Source organism: Protomyctophum bolini (genome assembly GCF_963924005.1).
Source record: "Protomyctophum bolini genome assembly, chromosome: 2".
NCBI lineage: Eukaryota > Metazoa > Chordata > Actinopteri > Myctophiformes > Myctophidae > Protomyctophum > Protomyctophum bolini.
This window is the reverse complement of record NC_137863.1, coordinates 35,865,357-35,883,134: the sequence shown is the minus strand read 5'-3', so window position 1 is coordinate 35,883,134 and position 17,778 is coordinate 35,865,357. Positions and strand designations below refer to the sequence as shown.

At 43.6% G+C, this 17,778-nt stretch overlaps 1 protein-coding gene across 4 annotated transcripts in view; it reads right to left on the bottom strand.

Moving 5' to 3' along the window:
• chd5 (chromodomain helicase DNA binding protein 5) overlaps positions 1-17,778 on the bottom strand; it is a 47,751-nt gene that overhangs the window by 7,878 nt on the left and 22,095 nt on the right. For 3 of the 4 annotated variants that reach the window (XM_080787120.1, XM_080787123.1, XM_080787122.1), the window contains 22 exons: positions 16,631-16,739; positions 16,040-16,231; positions 15,127-15,324; positions 14,648-14,785; positions 14,224-14,345; positions 12,911-13,084; positions 12,069-12,210; positions 11,087-11,218; positions 10,655-10,772; positions 10,067-10,191; positions 9,094-9,358; positions 8,096-8,271; positions 6,858-7,032; positions 6,171-6,257; positions 5,598-5,686; positions 4,971-5,104; positions 4,348-4,492; positions 2,082-2,241; positions 1,873-1,952; positions 1,467-1,665; positions 1,288-1,377; positions 1,052-1,201 (listed from right to left, as the gene is read on the bottom strand). In XM_080787120.1, the coding sequence (XP_080643246.1) occupies positions 1,052-1,201; positions 1,288-1,377; positions 1,467-1,665; positions 1,873-1,952; positions 2,082-2,241; positions 4,348-4,492; positions 4,971-5,104; positions 5,598-5,686; positions 6,171-6,257; positions 6,858-7,032; positions 8,096-8,271; positions 9,094-9,358; positions 10,067-10,191; positions 10,655-10,772; positions 11,087-11,218; positions 12,069-12,210; positions 12,911-13,084; positions 14,224-14,345; positions 14,648-14,785; positions 15,127-15,324; positions 16,040-16,231; positions 16,631-16,739 (3,200 nt within the window). The remainder of the gene's footprint in view (positions 1-1,051; positions 1,202-1,287; positions 1,378-1,466; positions 1,666-1,872; positions 1,953-2,081; positions 2,242-4,347; positions 4,493-4,970; positions 5,105-5,597; positions 5,687-6,170; positions 6,258-6,857; positions 7,033-8,095; positions 8,272-9,093; positions 9,359-10,066; positions 10,192-10,654; positions 10,773-11,086; positions 11,219-12,068; positions 12,211-12,910; positions 13,085-14,223; positions 14,346-14,647; positions 14,786-15,126; positions 15,325-16,039; positions 16,232-16,630; positions 16,740-17,778) is intronic. The other variant, XM_080787121.1, reaches the window with a different exon arrangement.

Genomic DNA, 17,778 nt, shown 5'->3' with positions numbered 1-17,778 from the left:
CATGGTGGCGCTATAACAGGCCGTTGAGGAATATTTTGGAGTGTGTGTGCAATTTTTGGCATGGATCGGGCCAACGGTGCCAGAGATTAGCTGGTAACGGACGGACGGAAGGAAGGATGGATGGACGGACAACACACACACATACACGGACGGAGTGCAAAACATACTCTAGTCTCTCCCCATGCCTTCGGCCTGGTGGAGACAATAAGCGCCTAAGTGAGCTGCACAGTTTCAACACTGCAGCACATCTGAATTAAGTGATTGTGAATGTTATTGTCATTACAATTCTACTGTAATTCGACGGTTCATTCCTTGTGTCAATAAGTTGTGTTTTTATCAGCAGTTGCCTTATCAGAGATAAAATGTAGTTTGATCTGTTGTTTGAATAGCGTTCTCTGACAAGGACGACTTTGATGATATTTGTCAAAGTCAGCACCACCATCGTGTAAAAACACCGGAGTTGCAGTTCCAACAGTTGGATTTATCGCTGGTGTTTTTTCCTCTGTGTTTTTCAGAAGGCATGCTGTTTTCAAACAGCAACAACTTGGGAATGCTATGTCGAAATGGATTTTTTACGATTTACAGCGATACAATCAAAGGCTGTAAAGGTACTGTAAGATAAACAAAAAAAGCCTTGCAAGGGGAGAGAGAACAGGGGGTGAAATAAATTTGCAGGCGTGATCTCTATCAATCGAATTTGGTATATTGGGTTGGTTTTAGAACGTGTATGGGGGGCAAGATAGCAATTTGTTGCAATAGTGTTTTTGTTAGTAAAAATAGGAAAGACAGAAGCGCCTGGGAGGAAGTGGACTATGAAAGGGGAGGAGCGAAACCGATTCATGTCTGTATCTACACAAAAAAGGAGGTGGTGCCCCCAGAGGCAAAAACAAAGGACCCCAAATGGGTCCCTAGATTGGCGTACGTGTAACGCTCTCTGTCCCTACAAAGAATAATAATGCACCTGCAGTTAGCTTGCCTGGTTAAAAATGCATGGTTTGCCAACGATGTACCATATGGCCATACAATGAACTATACATTTGCCATTGCTCACCTGTAAAGCCTCCATCGGCGATATTGAACATGAACCTGGTTTTGCACCCATTTTTGTCCTCCCTTCTGCCCTCTTCTGTGTCCTCCAGTACATCTTTCTCTCCGTTTATCCGACCTTCTGATGCGTCCTCACTCTTGACATCTTCAGCAACTGCAGAAGAAAAACAAGAACATCTCAAGATGACATTTTTGTCTGTTGCATCACTGATGAATTAAAGAAGAGCCTCAAATGTGTACCTGGCTTATTTTCCTTGTCCTCTGTCTTTGAAGGCAGGGCATCAACGTCTACCTTCTCTGTGGGCCTCTCAGTGTCTTTACAGGGCTCCGCTGAAGATAAAATAAATGCAAATGCTCAGCTAAACTTGCAACCCTGGAACCCTGCGGGAAGCAGCATAAAGGTCATGCCTCTGTCTCACCTTTAGGCGAGGTTTGACTGGAGGGCATTTCTGTCTGTTTCAAAGCAGGATCCTTAGAGTTGATTGCCGGCTCCATCTTTGCAGAGGGCGACTCTGTTCGGTCCCTCTCTTCCCCTGCTTTCTCCTCCGAACCGGCCTTGTTCTCATCACTGTCAGATGGCTTTTCGGGTGCGGAGGTTGTCTCTGTGCTGGCAGGAGCCTGTGGAGAGAAATAATAAAAAAGAAGCAGACCGAGGGGAGACGGAGATGGGAGGGCAGAGAGGTGAGTTAAGAGGTGTCAGTTTTTGACAGAAGCACACTTTGACAATGATGAGGGGAGAATGGTCAAAGTGTGATGGACTGTGGGAAGATGGACAAGACAATCAAAGAGGAAAGAATGGAGGAGAAAAAAAAAAACTCTGCTCACTTCCTGTTCTGACAGTTTCTTGTTATCATGGTCCGTCGCCTCTTTATCCTCCGCTGAGCCCGAGATAGACTCTGTCTTCTCTGATAAAAAATAAAAAAAGTAGAAAAAAAGTCACTTTAATCAGGAAAAACTTTTTCTATGGGTGCGAACTCTGCTTCTGCAATCTTACAAAAGAAAAACAATAACCCGTGCAGAGATTGCTTTTTGACCTGGTGGGACTGGAGTGCCGGGCTGCGTAGCGATGGGGCTGGCAGGCACAGGGGTGTTGGGATCAGATGACAGACTCTCAGTCAGTTTCTTCAACTCTATCCCAATAGGAATCAGGTCTGGAGAACTCAACTTCCCGTTCACATGCTCAAACTCTTGCACCTACACACAGCAGCACACATACAAGGGTGTTTGACAGAAAAATAAATTGAAAACTTTCGCCTATAATGACATGATACACGCCGACAGTCAGCTGCAACTGAGTGGTGCAACTCCGTGTGGGGGTCCCCGGAACTTCCAGACCCACAGTAACGCGCCCAGGTTGCCAGCCCAGTTCCGGCGAGTCGCCCCGCCTCCGAAACGGTCGAGAAATGACAGAGTTACTGTGTGGGGGAATTAGCAGATATCTCTCTCTCTCTCTCTCATATTAGCAGGCAACAGTGCAACGCTATCTCTCTCCCTCTGTTTCTAGCAGAACAGCGCCACTTTTGCCCCTACTGGTACTCTAAACATTGTGACATAGTCACATAGGTTAAGACATAGTCACATAGGTTAGGATATAATGGGCTCCAATTTCAACGCCGCCTTTACCTGCAACACGGCCCGCAATTCAGCCGCTGCCCGAAAATTACTAATATAGGAGCTTCCTCTGTCCCGTAAGGGTATTTTGGTCCAGTGACACCCGCTATCCTTTTTGCCGACACCGGTATTTGCGCCTAGAGGCGTGGTCATTTCCCCTAAATTGCTATTTTGGTCACACATATTTGGGAAAGTGATAGTGGAAAGCACTCGTAATGCCAAATTAGTTTGGTAAAGAGCGGCGTGCACGGGGCACCGCGCGCCTGCATGGAGATGCCCGCTAGTGCAAGCTGCATCATCTCTCCTTATTCTCCTATGCATCTCTTTGTAATTTTCCTATAATCAGCAGAAGCGAGTGCCTGCCACTTAAGTTCCTTGTGTCCATTGTGTTTATATAATTGTATAGTCAAAGAAGTTATTTGTTGTGCGGTGTGCGCGATTCCATTTGCTTCAGTTCATCAGCAGCAAATGGGGTTTAAAACGGTGTATTTACCGAACTTTCCTTTTCGCTTCATACCATTCCTTAGAGACGGCCTACACGCACTAGGCCTATACCTCTATATACCAAATGAAAGCCCTAATTTGAGTGTCCTTGGCACTTGGGGGGGGGGTCCATCAAGACTTCAAGGCAGCAACACATCGCTCTTCCATGGGCTATAGACGGTAAGGCTATGAAGCAATATAGAGCTGGGCATAACGGGCAACGGATATGGAATCTCTTAAAGTCAATGGCACGTGGACTGGTGATTGGTTTAATTATTGACGCCCAAACCACACCTATACATAATATAACGGGTAACGGAGGTGTTTTAGGGATTTAGACAGGTAACCAAAATACCAACTTTAGTGGGGGAACACCCCTTCCCCACTGCTAAATCCCAAAACAGTGTATTTAGAAAGATCAGGCGAAAATGGAGCCCATGAGGGACATTGCTGTTCCTTGGAGTGGTTGCACTACTCAAAAAGAGAAGTCCATGTGTGCTTCAGCCAACAGAAGATAAAAGGGCTCATTGGTGCTCAAATGGTTAACTACCCAAATAAAATATAGTGGAGCACTCGACTGGTCTGCACGTGTTTTATTGATTTGCAGGGGTGACTGACGAAGCATATTTTACTTGGGTAGTCTCACCTGAAGTGCCCAGGTACTATTAATATTTTCTCTGAGTTAGGCTAACAGATGGGGTTTCCAACAACCACTTTCACTGTATGCCTGACACCAGGCGGCCTAGCATGATGATAAAGTGAAATAAATGATAATATACTAATAATGATGACTTAGATTACCTATCGCAAGTACAATTATAGGGGAAAAAAAGAAAAGAAACTTCATATCAATTAAAATTCATATTTAAAATTGAAATTTGTATACTATAATGTGAGAATAGATACCTCTTCCTAGAAAAACAGGCATGCTAGTACCATGCTAATATTTTCCCCCGCTTAGCTCTTGTATTGACCACAAGATGTTGTTACTTGTTGCTGTACATCCCACGACCTCTTCCGTTTTAGTTTTTTCTATTTATGTTGATATTTTGCTGTTTGTCTTGTGTGTCATTAATTTTTTCTGTGTCTTGCATATTTCTAAAATTCAAAAATAAAGAAGTAAAATAAAAAAAGATGCCACACTGGCCTGCGTATATCTCTTAACCTACCCTTTTTTGTTGCTGGAAAGTGGAACAGCTTGAGTACCTTTTTCCTGACGAGGGACATGACTCCAATCCTTGTGAGAACATGCTGGCGGGACAGACCCTCACGTGGGACTCCGTCTGCGAAGGTCTCCGCTCCGTCTGCTCCCGGCTCACACAGGTGTCTCATAAATAGAGACACATAAGCCCTAACGGGGACAAAAACAAGCACGTAATCAGCTCCTTAAATTGCAAGGTCACGGCTAAAAACCTTTGCATGTTGCTTGTAACTTTTCAAACATCGCTTCCACGGAATTGTCCGTGGAAGCGATGGCCTCCGTGCCCCCTCAGTTTGGCCTCATGCACCTTAACAAATTATAATATGCATTGAGGCAGGCCCGGTCCGATTCCTTTCGGCGCCCAATGTGAGAAGAGTAGACAGTAGACATTATAAGACATGGAGTTACAAAACAAATGGTGAGTTTAGTTATGAACAGAACTGACTATGGTTAACATGGCCAACGTGAAATCGCTCGAAGACAGACTTAATATTAAAAAAAAAATTAAATGCGCGCTTCGCACACGGATACGGGCGCCCACACACTCCCCGTAGTGGGGCCCCAGAGTGGGGGGCACCTATTTAGAGAACCTGTACCCTCACCCAGGAATCCTGTCAGCTGGCCTTACCTGAATTCCCTCTCGCTCTTTCCTCTCAGGTCCCTGACCAACCAATGGGAGTTGAAAGCATCCTGAGGTGGCATGCCCCAGCGCATGATGGCATTGAGGAAGGCTTTCCTCTGGCGAGCATTGAAGCCCAGTACCTGAGATGAGGAGAATAATGGCACATATTCATAATAATATACCAATATAACATTCATAACATTATGGCAGGTCACTGCATCTGATAGGAATAATACCCAAAGCCTTTGCTCAGTATTTACCAAGCAAATATGTCAGGTTGATTCAGTGTGTGGTGTGATTTGTCCTTTCAGTCTCACTAATAAATACCATAAACCTCACAGGTTGGCACTTTGTACAGTAGTATAGCTGCTGCCTTATCTGTAGTGCACTTCACTATAATACACTGTACATGCTTATTGCTACTGTATGATACCATAACAATCGCATCTTCATATTAAACATCTTCATATAGGCCCCCATGGATTGATTACTTCCTCTTCTGTATATGACATAGAAGCACTATGGAAATGCATGTTTATTTCTATGATCGCACCTGATGTGTTGGTTTATATGCTGTCTCATAACGCACAGCAATGTGTCCAGCCAAGGACAATATACAGGTAGGTGTCATACCTCAATATTGCCTCCTACACGTGCCAGTAGGGGTGGGAGAGGTTTGTCCTTTTCACCTCTGAGCTGCCGGCGGGAATGCCTGCGACCGCCTACAGGGAAAGACCACAAGCAGCCATTAGAGGATGGCCTCAGCAAAGTTTTTTAGACAATGGTGTTAGTGAGGTGTGCTCAGTACAGTACAGTAACAATAACTGTCACAGAATAATCTGTGATAAGATCTACAGAAAGGAAAGTGTTAAGATAAGATTGAACCTTCTAATTCTAACCTCAGTATCACACTGTGGTTAGAATATTATTTTATATTATCAACTAACTAACGAATGCCATGCTTTACTTGCCACTACCAGACACTAAAGCCTGCTTTATACTTACGAGAATAGGACATCTACAAGATGATATGGTGTTGCACATCGCAACACCATATCATCTACAAGCTCACAACGCGTCATGCTCTGACACATTGTGAGCTTGTAGATGATATGGTGTTGCGATGTGCAACACCATATGCAACCAAGTGTAAATCAGACATGACTATGCACATGGAGACGAAAGCATCACATCCCGTCCACTCACCTTCAGGCCTCTCCTCAAAGTCTTCGTCCTCGTCCTCGGACCCCACGGAGTACTCGGACTGATTGTCTGAAAGATCATCCTGCCATTCTGAGCCACAGATCATAGAGAAAAAGCACAGTGCATTCACTTCTGTATGTGACCACGTGGGGGCGCCATGGCACTGCAGATTACTACAGACCACTCTAGTTGGGGCATGCTGTATACTGTACCAGTTCTCTGTAAATGTGGCACAGCAGTTGACTGCTCTGGTGGACAACTCAGCTCCACGTCTTCACTTCATGTGTCCTCTGAGCTAAGTTGCAAAGACTGTGGTCTTTGCATTCGCCGTCAAATGGCTGCTGTTGAGCTAAATGCTTACAATTTCCAAAATAACCTATTATTGAATAGGTATCTTGCTTTGTATATCTAACCAACTATTTGAAGTTGTCTCTACATCCCTACTTCAAAAATGAGCTGTTCTAGCTCAGCTGTATAGGGCTTAATTAGTACAACTAAAAACCCCAAAACAACACAGTAAAATCCTCAGTGTTAATTTCACTCCAACAAATTAACCACAAGGGGTCCATTTGCTTCATTGTTACACTCGTTGTCGTTACATTAACAGGGGATTTTACAGTGCAGGTGTATAACCTGGGTGAAGAGCCCAGGGTTGTGTATATGTGTGTGAGTGTTGTGTTTACGACGAACCTTGGTCCTCCTGCGTGGTGTCGTTGTAGTTGACCTGCTTGCGGATGCGTTTGCCCTTGCCCAGGTTCCTGGCCAGGTCCTCCTGCTGCTGCTCATAGTGGTGACGCAGCAGCTTCTCCCAGTAGTCTGGGTCCACGTTCTCCTCCTGCTTGATGATCTCCCGCTGCACTTCCTCCTGCACACACGCACACACACACACACGCACACGCAAACGCACACGCACACACACACACACACACACACACACACACACACACACACACACACACACACACACACACACACAGTCTGTCAAAACACATGATGTGACACGCCGGTAACGAGCAGCTCTGGAAACAAATCATCCAATGAAACAAAAATACGTCACCAATAATAGTGGTCCCTTATTGGCCAAGGGTCTTCACCGACATACCGACAGACATACCAACAGACATACCGACAGACATACCGACAGACATACCGAGAGACATACCGACAGACATACCGACAGACATACCGACAGACATACCAACAGACATACCGACAGACATACCAACAGACATACCGACAGACATACCGACAGACATACCGAGAGACATACCGACAGACATACCGACAGTCATACCGACAGACATACCGACAGTCATACCGACAGACATACCGACAGTCATACCGACAGACATACCGACAGTCGATTTTCTCAGGCACATATGACGTAAATTGTCCATTCATTGTCAATGGCATTTGTGTGCAGTTAGAATCTACACTATAGCTGTTTATAGGAGGGGCAAAACAAATTACATATTAGGTATTAGCCAGCAGTAACTGACCAGTCAGTGCAAGCTGAACTGTCACTATGAGTGACCTTGCTGTGAAATGAACTCAACATGTCAAAGGGCAAGTGATAATTATGGTCTCATTGTATTTGTCTAGTAAACAATAGCAATGAAATTCTTTCAAGCTTCTTAAGAAGAGAAACTCATCGACAACCAGATAGAGCAGCTGTTCCAAACAGAAACATCTGTGGGACACTTCATTATGTAGATGTTCTTAAAAACAAGTTTTGTACTTGAGACCAAATCCTTCGATTCAATTTCGTTGACTGTCTGTAGTATATTCAAATCTAATACTGCTATCATTAGGTAAATCACACAGATCCATTCTCTGTTATGGTCACTTGTTTACTTATATGATATCATAAACCATATTCTTTCCATGTGGCGTGTGTGCATAGAGCCCATGAGCTCAGAGGTACTAACCTCTCCATCTTCCTCCTTCACCACATACTGGGCCACTTTGAAGGAGCTGAGATACTCGTTCATGTTCTGTATCTCGGTTTCCTCTGTGTTGTCTTGGCTACGGTCCAACAGCTTGGAGATGGCGTTGTCGTCATAGTGGATCACGTTGCCCTCCTCGCCGTCCTTCGACATGTCCCCTGCCGACCAGACAATGTTAATAATATGGGCCGCGGGCATGCTGTAATATATTAGATCACTGTTTTTATGGCACTTAAAACGGTAGACATAATGAAACAATAGAAGGTTAATACAGAGGTCTTAGTAAGGATGTGATTTATTACCACAGAATATTGATTAGCACTTAAAGAAAACACAAACACGAAAGAACTACACACAGAAATGCCCCAGTTGTGTTCAAACCCAGGACCTTTTTGCTGTAGTGTAGGGTAATAGAGATAACCACGGAAAATGTGACCTCAACCTAAACATAATTAACATAATGTTATCGAACACAAGACTCGTTCCCACAGTAAACTTTACTTTAGCAAAGAGCAGGGCCCTCTGTTGATAAACTCTCACATATACACACAAAGGAATGCCATGACATTTAGAATTTTAGTCTAGCGAAGCTAACGAGACATTTTGCAACTAACTGAGATGACAATACAGTTTTGCCTGGCATGAGAAAAACAAACACAATTTCGAAATGTCAGGGCAGCCCTGTCCAGATTCTGCACTTTTGCCTAGTAGGAAGAAAAACAACCTTAGCGTTACGGGCGGGCAATATATGAATATTATTATCGATATTGTGATAAGACATCATGCAATTTTGGATTTCGTATTTGTAATATCATGATATCAAAGTGTTTTTAAATGTATATACAGTATATTATCATTACACAATACAACATTATTGTCACTATATTGATACCAAAATATTGTGGTATTTAATCACTTCCATATCGCCCAGCCCTAGCGTGACCACAGCATAAAGAGTACATAACACATAGAGAGCTTACCCAAAGCAGCCATGCCCATGCCTGTTCTTGCTGCCTCGATCTCATCTTTGAAGAGCTCCTCGGTGCCAAACTTGAGGATGTCGTCCAGCTCCTGTTTGGACATGGAGCCAGTCTTGGAGCCCAGACCAGGTCGCACCACCAGGTGGGTCAGCATCATTTTCCTCTTCGCCACCTGAGTGATTCGCTCCTCGACCGAGGCCCTCGTCACAAAGCGGTAGATCATGACCTTCCTATTCTGGCCGATACGATGAGCCCTGCTGAACGCCTGCAGACGGGAACAAAAAAATAAGGATTTGGATAGCAGATCGACAAGCTCGTAGCGTGCCACTCGGTGGCGCGCTATGAGCTTGTAGATCTGCTAAGAAAGGACTATAGAACAGTGAGTGACCAACACAGATATATACTGTATGTATGGCATCTAAAAGGCTACCTACTTAACTGTAGTCCCATTTCCCCATAGCTTCATTTGATTGACTGATATGATTGGCTCTTGGCGTATGATTGATTGCTATATACGGAACATAACCACAACATAACCTCAAATTGCACCTTCTTAAATTAAATTGTGTTGTATATATATATATATATATACATTATGGAACATAAGTACATAACCTACTGTGAAGCTATTCACATAAAGTTTACCTAACTTGCTGTGTTTTGTTGTTTAGAATGTTATGCTATCTATATGCTGCTGCATTGTCTGTAAGGAAGTCAAACAAAAATACGTTTTACTCTTATGTACCTGTACACAAGATGTAACAATAAAGTACAACCTTGAACCTTGAGCCAATCAAACAAAGCTGTTGAAATGTGAAAATGAACTGGAACAGGAAACGCATATGCCACCTTCTGAAAAGCCAGGGTTGTGTGTGAGCTGATCAGATCACTGCAGAGTTATCTAATGTAACGCACCCATGCAAGAACATGAACATGCAAGTGTGTTTGTGAGAGGAACTTGTGAAGGCAGTACTTGGATGTCATTGTGAGGGTTCCAGTCTGAGTCGTAGATGACCACAGTGTCTGCAGTGGCCAGGTTGATGCCGAGACCCCCGGCTCGTGTCGAAAGCAAGAAGCAGAATTGCTGAGCGCCCGGTGCTGTAGTGGAAACCGAAGCAGGGAGTCAGTGTGTGTGTGTGTGTGTGTGTGTGTGTGTGTGTGTGTGTGTGTGTGTGTGTGTGTGTGTGTGTGTGTGTGTGTGTGTGTGTGTGTGTGTGTGTGTGTGTGCGCGCGCGCGCGAGCGTGTGTGTTTGTGTGTATACATACGCAAGTGAGTGAGACAGCAAGAATGATAAGTAAAGGACATGTTATGTGTATATGAGAAAACAGAGGGAAAACATGCACACATACTGTACAGGCATTTATAAACACCATTTGCGTGAGTGTGTGTGTGTGTGTGTGTGTGTGTGTGTGTGTGTGTGTGTGTGTGTGTGTGTGTGTGTGTGTGTGTGTTTGTGTGTGTGCGTGCGCGTGCGTGAGTATGCATGCATGCACACTACTGAGAGACAGTAAGTAACTCAGAAAGATAGAAAGTGGAGAGATTGAGGATTAAGTGACTCACCATTGAAACGGTCAATGGCCTCCTGCCTCAGGGCACCTGTAATACCTCCATCAATGCGCTCATATTTATAGCCTTCATACTCAAGGAAATCCTCGAGCAGGTCCAGCATTTTGGTCATCTGGGTTATGGAGGGGATTACAAGGTTCATTCTGCTGTGACCACTGTTAGGTCAGTGTTGTGGAAAATGGCATGTTCTCATGTCTTATAAAACTGTGCTTTCAGCCTGCAGTCAAAACGGAAAGTATGCTTGCCGATCTTTTAGTTTTGTCCTCTCAAAAGCTTTCAAGTTGGTATTGTAACTGAGATTTTGAATGCAATGTTTCCAAATATACAAAACAAGAATGTCTCTATGTAAAAAATATACACACACAACCAACAACAAGTCATTGTACTGAATGACTAAGCACAGCCTTAATCATTGTTGGAAATTACCTGAGAGAAAATGAGAACTCTGTGTCCTTCATCCTTGAGTTTCCTTAGCATCTTCTGAAGCAAAGTGACTTTTCCTGAGGACTTTACCAGTTGATTGCCATCATAGGAGCCATTGGGTAATACAGGAGCTTCCTGGAAAGAGAGGGCACAATATGCTCATTACAGACATTTACATACAGGCTATTCTTTACATATGACATACTGTATCTGTAGTTGGAAGCAGGTAGCTACTGGCTAGTAGCACCTTCCTGGTTCGATGACATTTTTTAATTGGATTTTTGATTATTGGCAAAAAATAAGCAAAATGCAAAATGCAAAAAAACTGTTCATGATACTTAACACATTTTGTTGCATCACAGTTGCATGTGATGTCACCATTACAAATGCGCGTTTAGTATGATGACATGTAATGTGCCTGACAACACCTGTAGTTTCATTTAGTCACTTGTTAAATCCCAAGCCCAACTTAACCAAAGAAAGTATTTCAGGCAACAACAAAACAAGAGACAGAACTTGTTTCCAAACTTAAATTTTCCACTATACGTTTCTTCGAGGATCTAAAACTAAAGAATATACTCGTATATAAGGTGAAAACTACCCAGCGCAGTGTTTTCTTTGAGTTTCACAAATGAAATCTCTTCAGTACTAAGATTCCCAAGTGCTGTGAGCATAAACCACTGCAGTGTGGATGTGGTGTTCTTGTGGGTGTGTCCGAAATATTCCGCTGACAATGTTCAAGTCCAATTAATAGTACCCATGACAGTCGTAACTGTGATATGACAGTCATATCATGACAGTCATAATAACCTGCTGTAATAGGTAGGGGTGGTTGATGTATGCTTACCATAGCGGCCACAGGGAACAGGTAGGGGTGGTTGATGTACACTTACCATAGCGGCCACAGGGAACAGGTAGGGGTGGTTGATGTATGCTTACCATAGCGGCCACAGGGAACAGGTAGGGGTGGTTGATGTATGCTTACCATAGCGGCCACAGGGAACAGGTAGGGGTGGTTGCAGCATTTCTTCAGGTCCATCATGATGTTGAGCAGAGACACCTGGTTCCCCCCGCCCTTGGAGTTCAGAGCCTCAAAGTTCCGCGTGAGGATGAACTTGTAATACTTCCTGTGAGATCAAAGGTCAGACACTGAACTAAGTCAGGATGAGACAATGACAGCATTGCACCAGAAATACTTCCTAACAGACAAGAAAACTGAGGGCAGGAGAGAGGAGAGACTTGACGGGAGATCCTGGGAGGTGAGCGGTCTAGAAGATTGTCTGTGTATCTGTCTGTTGATGTGTCCGTGGCTAATCTCGCAAACCAATGGGTTGATCAGCGGCAAATGTTATTGTGCATGCTGCCAGTAGGACAAGGAAGTCATATTTTTCACATGTTTTATAATTTGTGAAATATTTACTTCGTAAATTATTTAACACTGGAAGTCAATAATTTGGAGGTCAATATGACATGAAGTCAAAGTAATATAATATCACAGTGTCACTGTCAATATGACATCATCAACATCCAATTTGTATACAGCGGGCGTAGGCAAATGTTCATACGGTATGTCAATGAAATAACAAATATATTGTTTAATGTGTGTGTATCTGTAACTATAAATGTGTTGTGCATATGTCTAAAGCTTAACTCGGTGCTGTACAGTTACTACAGTGCATACTGTACTTCTCCACTAGAAGAAAATGACAGCCGCTTATAACCTTAGAGAGGAACGCCACAGAAGCGTAACTCAGAGCTGTACAGTACAAGCCTCTGCACCGGGAGAATAACACAGCGGCTAAACTCAGCGATGTATACTGTACATACTTCTGCATGGGGCTCAGCTCCACTCTGACGATGAGCTCCGTCTTGGAAGGCATGTTCTTGAAGACATCGGCCTTCAGCCTCCGGAGCATGTGAGGCCCCAGCAGGTCATGGAGCTTCTTGATCTGGTCCTCCTTGGAGATGTCGGCAAACTCCTCCAGGAAGCCATCCAGGTTACTGGACACAGTGGACAGGTCACGCACAGAACCAGAAAGTGAGAGTGTGGGGCCTCTCTAGCCTATAATGGAGGTGTGTGTTGTTGAGGATCCCATGGTAATTCCGACGGAGCATTAATCCGACATGCAGGGAACATCGGTCGGACTGGCGCTCGAACATGCGCTGCTCCCGTGGTTATGGTTATCCCATTTGTTCAGATTCTAAAAATGTCTTCTATATCCTGACAGTTTTCTGAAAAAGCTATGTTTCCATGTCAGTCGTTCTTGCGTGTGACATGTGTGTGACATCATCATCATACCCGGAAGTAAAGTGGAAACGCCTACTGAGTGTCAAAAAACTACTTTCTGGACTTGACAGACCATACATCCGAACAGAAAAGTCCTATCTGATTGCTTTAAATGACGTTAAACTCACTTTGCCACTCGATTTGCCACTAGATTTTCCATTGACTTTATGCATGCGCATACCTTCTATCTATACAGACAGACGGATGGACAGACAGATACCGGTAGATGCTATAATAAATATAATACCACATTGAAACACATTGTCATATGAGGATATAACGTATTCTCAAAGGACCAGAATTAGCACAATCTGTTCTTGCGATGTTACTGTAAAAAGAGCAAATGAGTCCATAACAGCTCATAGCTCTGGAGGATTGAGGTGATACTGCAGGAGCTGCAGTGAAGTCACTGGTGCACCTCCCAAGCCAGGAAGACTTCATTATGGGGGCAGAACCAAAGTGCTGCTCCCAGCTGCCTCAGGGACAAGCTAAGGGCTAATAACACAGCCCTGGAGACAGGGAGGTGGAAGGGCAATGTGATGAGGGGATATAAAGATGAGGGGCTGGTGAGATGGACGGATGGGTGATAGGATGGTTGGGTGAAGGTAAACGGATGGCAAGGGTTCAGGATATAAATATGACAATCGGGAAGGAGGGGGGATAGGGGAATAGAGGGGTTGAGGACAAGAAGCATGGAAAGTTACTTTGGGCGTGTGCACTGGAGAGAGATACTTTACTGCACCAATGCATTTCAGGGACAGCTAGCTATTAGCAGAGCAAAGGTGGTATAGGGACAGAGGGGGACATAAGGAAGGAGGGATGGGAGAATGAAAGGGCAGAGGTGGGGACTTACTTGAAGCGCTCTGGAGTGAGGAAGTTAAGTAAGTGGAACAGTTCTTCCAGGTTGTTTTGCAGAGGGGTTCCGGTCAGCAGCAGCTTATAGTAGATCTTATATCCATTGAGAATCCTGAAGAACTGAACAGGACACAGTGTTAGCAATATCACAATCACAGAGAACAATAAAGAGTGGGAAATCAATTCTAATTCCCATACACCACCATACGCATACTGCTATGCAGCCTGAAAATCTGGCACCCTGGTGTGTGTGTGTGTGTGTGTGTGTGTGTGTGTGTGTGTGTGTGCCACGTTTGGTGCGGATAGGAGCAACGGTGAGCCTTGCAAGTCCTGTTACGCTTGTGAGTTTGACGGTTGACCGATGCACCCTCCAGGCTATATATATCTATATATATATTCCCTAAAATGCGGTACTGTATTACCTTTGACTGGTTGTTCTTGAGTCTGTGGGCCTCATCCACCACTAAACAAGCCCAGCCAATGGAGCCCAGAATGGCTTGATCTATAGTGATGAGTTCATACGATGTCAGCAGCACATGAAACTTGATTGGCACGTCTTTCTGCAGGGGAAACAACAGATGATGAAGCACATTATATACTTTACAGCAAATGATGTTCAACATTAAGCATGCTTAATGAGATTCACGTAATTATGTCGTTCTATTCAGTGCTGTATACCAGACATGTGGAAAGTGTAAGATATCAGTGCGGATGCCTAAAGCCTTAAGTTATATTCGACTGTCGCGCTGCAACATGCATTTAGGGTATACAAGAGCGCTGTTAATAATTAGCACGGTCAAATAACAAAATAAAAGTCTAATCAGAGTTACCACGACGTCTTCCGTACGGTTGTGCTACTGTATCTTGGCAGAGTAGCATAGTGTAGATGAGAAGGACTTACCTTCATGCGGAAGACCTTCCGCCCTGATTTGACAGTTTCTTCAAAAGTGAACTCGTTCTCCCTGATGACGGCCCTGCTGTCTTTGTCCCCCGTATATGTCACCACGTAGAAGTCCGGGGCCCACATCTCAAACTCCCTCTCCCAGTTGATGATGGTGGACAGGGGTGCACTCACCAGGAAGGGCCCTTTGGAATGACCCTGGGATACACAGGGTGGGGACACAGAATTAGAGAAAATAAATCACACTTTTGAAGTGTTAGTGCTCTAAACAAACATCCCATAGACTTGGCTGCCATGTGACGTAACTAATCTTCAAAAGCCATGTATTGGAGTGGCTAGCGCCCCTCAAAAAGAATGCAGGATAGCATCATATGGCGAGGTTAAAAAACATAGCAGCAGTTCTTAAGGTTCCTCCCCATCCCCCCTACCACAAGCCTCTGCCCCTGGCCTCCAGAATATACAGCAGTGGTTTTCAAACCTTTTGCGTAATAGGGAAAAAACAGCCGATCTACAAGCTCACACCGCTGAGAAATGTGACACGTTGTGAGCTGATAGTTGTCAAACTATTTTATGTCAAGGATCCCCAAATTAATATGAATTTGGCCCTAGACCTCATCTGAAAATATTTTGTGCCAAGGACCTCAAGAAGAGAAGATCTGTGTTTAAAACAATTCTAAATGATTCAAAGTATCATATTGTATTAGTATGGATGAAGTGGTTAAAATTATTGTGATGCTATATTACAGCAAATCATTTAGCTGGATCCCACTTTGAGAACCACATCGTGCAAGTAGTAATATCCAGTTGGACAGTTTCAGTCAGCAAAAATATATAACAGTAGTGATAATGTTAGATATCAGATCAGGTGTGTTCGACTGAAACTAGCCAGTACAATGCTGGTGTTCATCCTCACCTCCTTGTAGAGCGAGTAGAGGAACACTATTGTCTGCACCGTCTTGCCCAGGCCCATTTCATCAGCCAGAATGGTGTCTGTGCCCTGAGCCCAGGAGAACCTCAGCCAGTTCAGTCCCTCCAGTTGGTATGGATGTAGCGTGCCCCCTGTGGCATTAACGTACCACGGCTGGTGTTCAAACTTAATATTTGGCTGGTAACGAGAGAAGAACAATGACCAGTATCAGCCATAGACATAAAGGAATAGATGGTTCACTTGTCAGTTGCTCTGTAATTTTAAATTGCCATGCAGCCTATTTCTGTGTTGACAGTCTGCCATTTTACAGGAGGAACCAGTGCTATGGAATGCTAAGGATAACCAAAGTGTCCTCATAGCTGTTCAGTTGCTGGGTGTTTCATTTTCAGTTATTGAGCAATACCAAAGCAATGCTCCCAGCAACACAAGTGGTTATGAAATATACAGTTATTTAATAAACAATTGTGGAGCAGTTCAGATTGTAAATGTAGCAGCCAACAGTGATACACTGGATCAGACACTCCCGCTCAAAGAGTAACCTTTCTCTCACTGCCCTAAATGATCTGGTCAACTTACATCTATGATGGGAGCGTCCGGGGGTATTTCTCTCTTTGGATGGTCGTCTTTGAGGTCCTTTCCTTTCCTCACCACCAGGGGGCGTTGATCCTCCCCCAGTATCTGCTCCCTGTCATATTGGTGGTATCACAGATAAGTTGGTGGGAGGGGGGTGGGGGGTGCACTAGCAGTAGGCATAATGTCTTTGTTTAGTTGTCAGAGCTTGCTAACAAACAGTAAATAAAGTAGAAAAATACACAGATGAGAGCAGGGAAGGGGGACTCAATGACAGATATCTAGCAGTAGACTGCAGCAGTGGTGGAAAATGTAATCAAATGTTTTACTTAAGTACAAGTATAACTACTGCAATATAGAAATAATAGTAGAAGTCCTGAATTCAAAATTTACTTGAGTAAAAGTACAAAAGTATTGGCATCAAAATGTACTTAATTTAAAGTACCAAAAGTAAAAGCACTCATTGTGCAGAAATGTCCCATTTCAAGTTTTCAAATAATAATAACTAATCTTTTGAAAATAGCAGAATTACAAGCTCACAAGGCGTCGCATCATGTGAGCTTGTAGATCAGCGATTTTCAAAAGATTAGATTAAAAAAGAATGCATATAGTGTCATTAATAATGCATAAATAATGCATATAGTGTCATATAATAATGCATAATGCATAAATAATGCATATAGTGTCATAATGCATATAGTGCTGTAGTGGTTAATGTACTGTATGTTTTGTAATAATAATCCAAATCTAAAAAGTAACTAAAGTGTTCAAATAAATGTAGTGGAGTAAAAGTACTACAATATGTGGATCCAAGTTGTAGTGGAGTAGAAGTAAAAGTATTGGAAATAGGAAATACTCAAGTAAAGTACAAATACCTCAAAATTGTACTAAATGTGCTTAGTTACTTTCCACCACTGGCCTGCAGTGCATGCTCAGCAAAAGAGAGAAACCCACAGAGACATAGAAAGAGATTCAGGCTCACTGTGAGTATTGCCAAGCATAGGGGGAAGAAATATTGCAGTTATTGTATGCTATATGTATGATTAGTGGACCTAACTTCCGGATAATTAATCACTCTATATATATGGTCCCCCTCTGCCTTACTGCTGGGCAAAAAGCCAAGGGCATTCATTATGCTTGTGCAAACTCCCTGT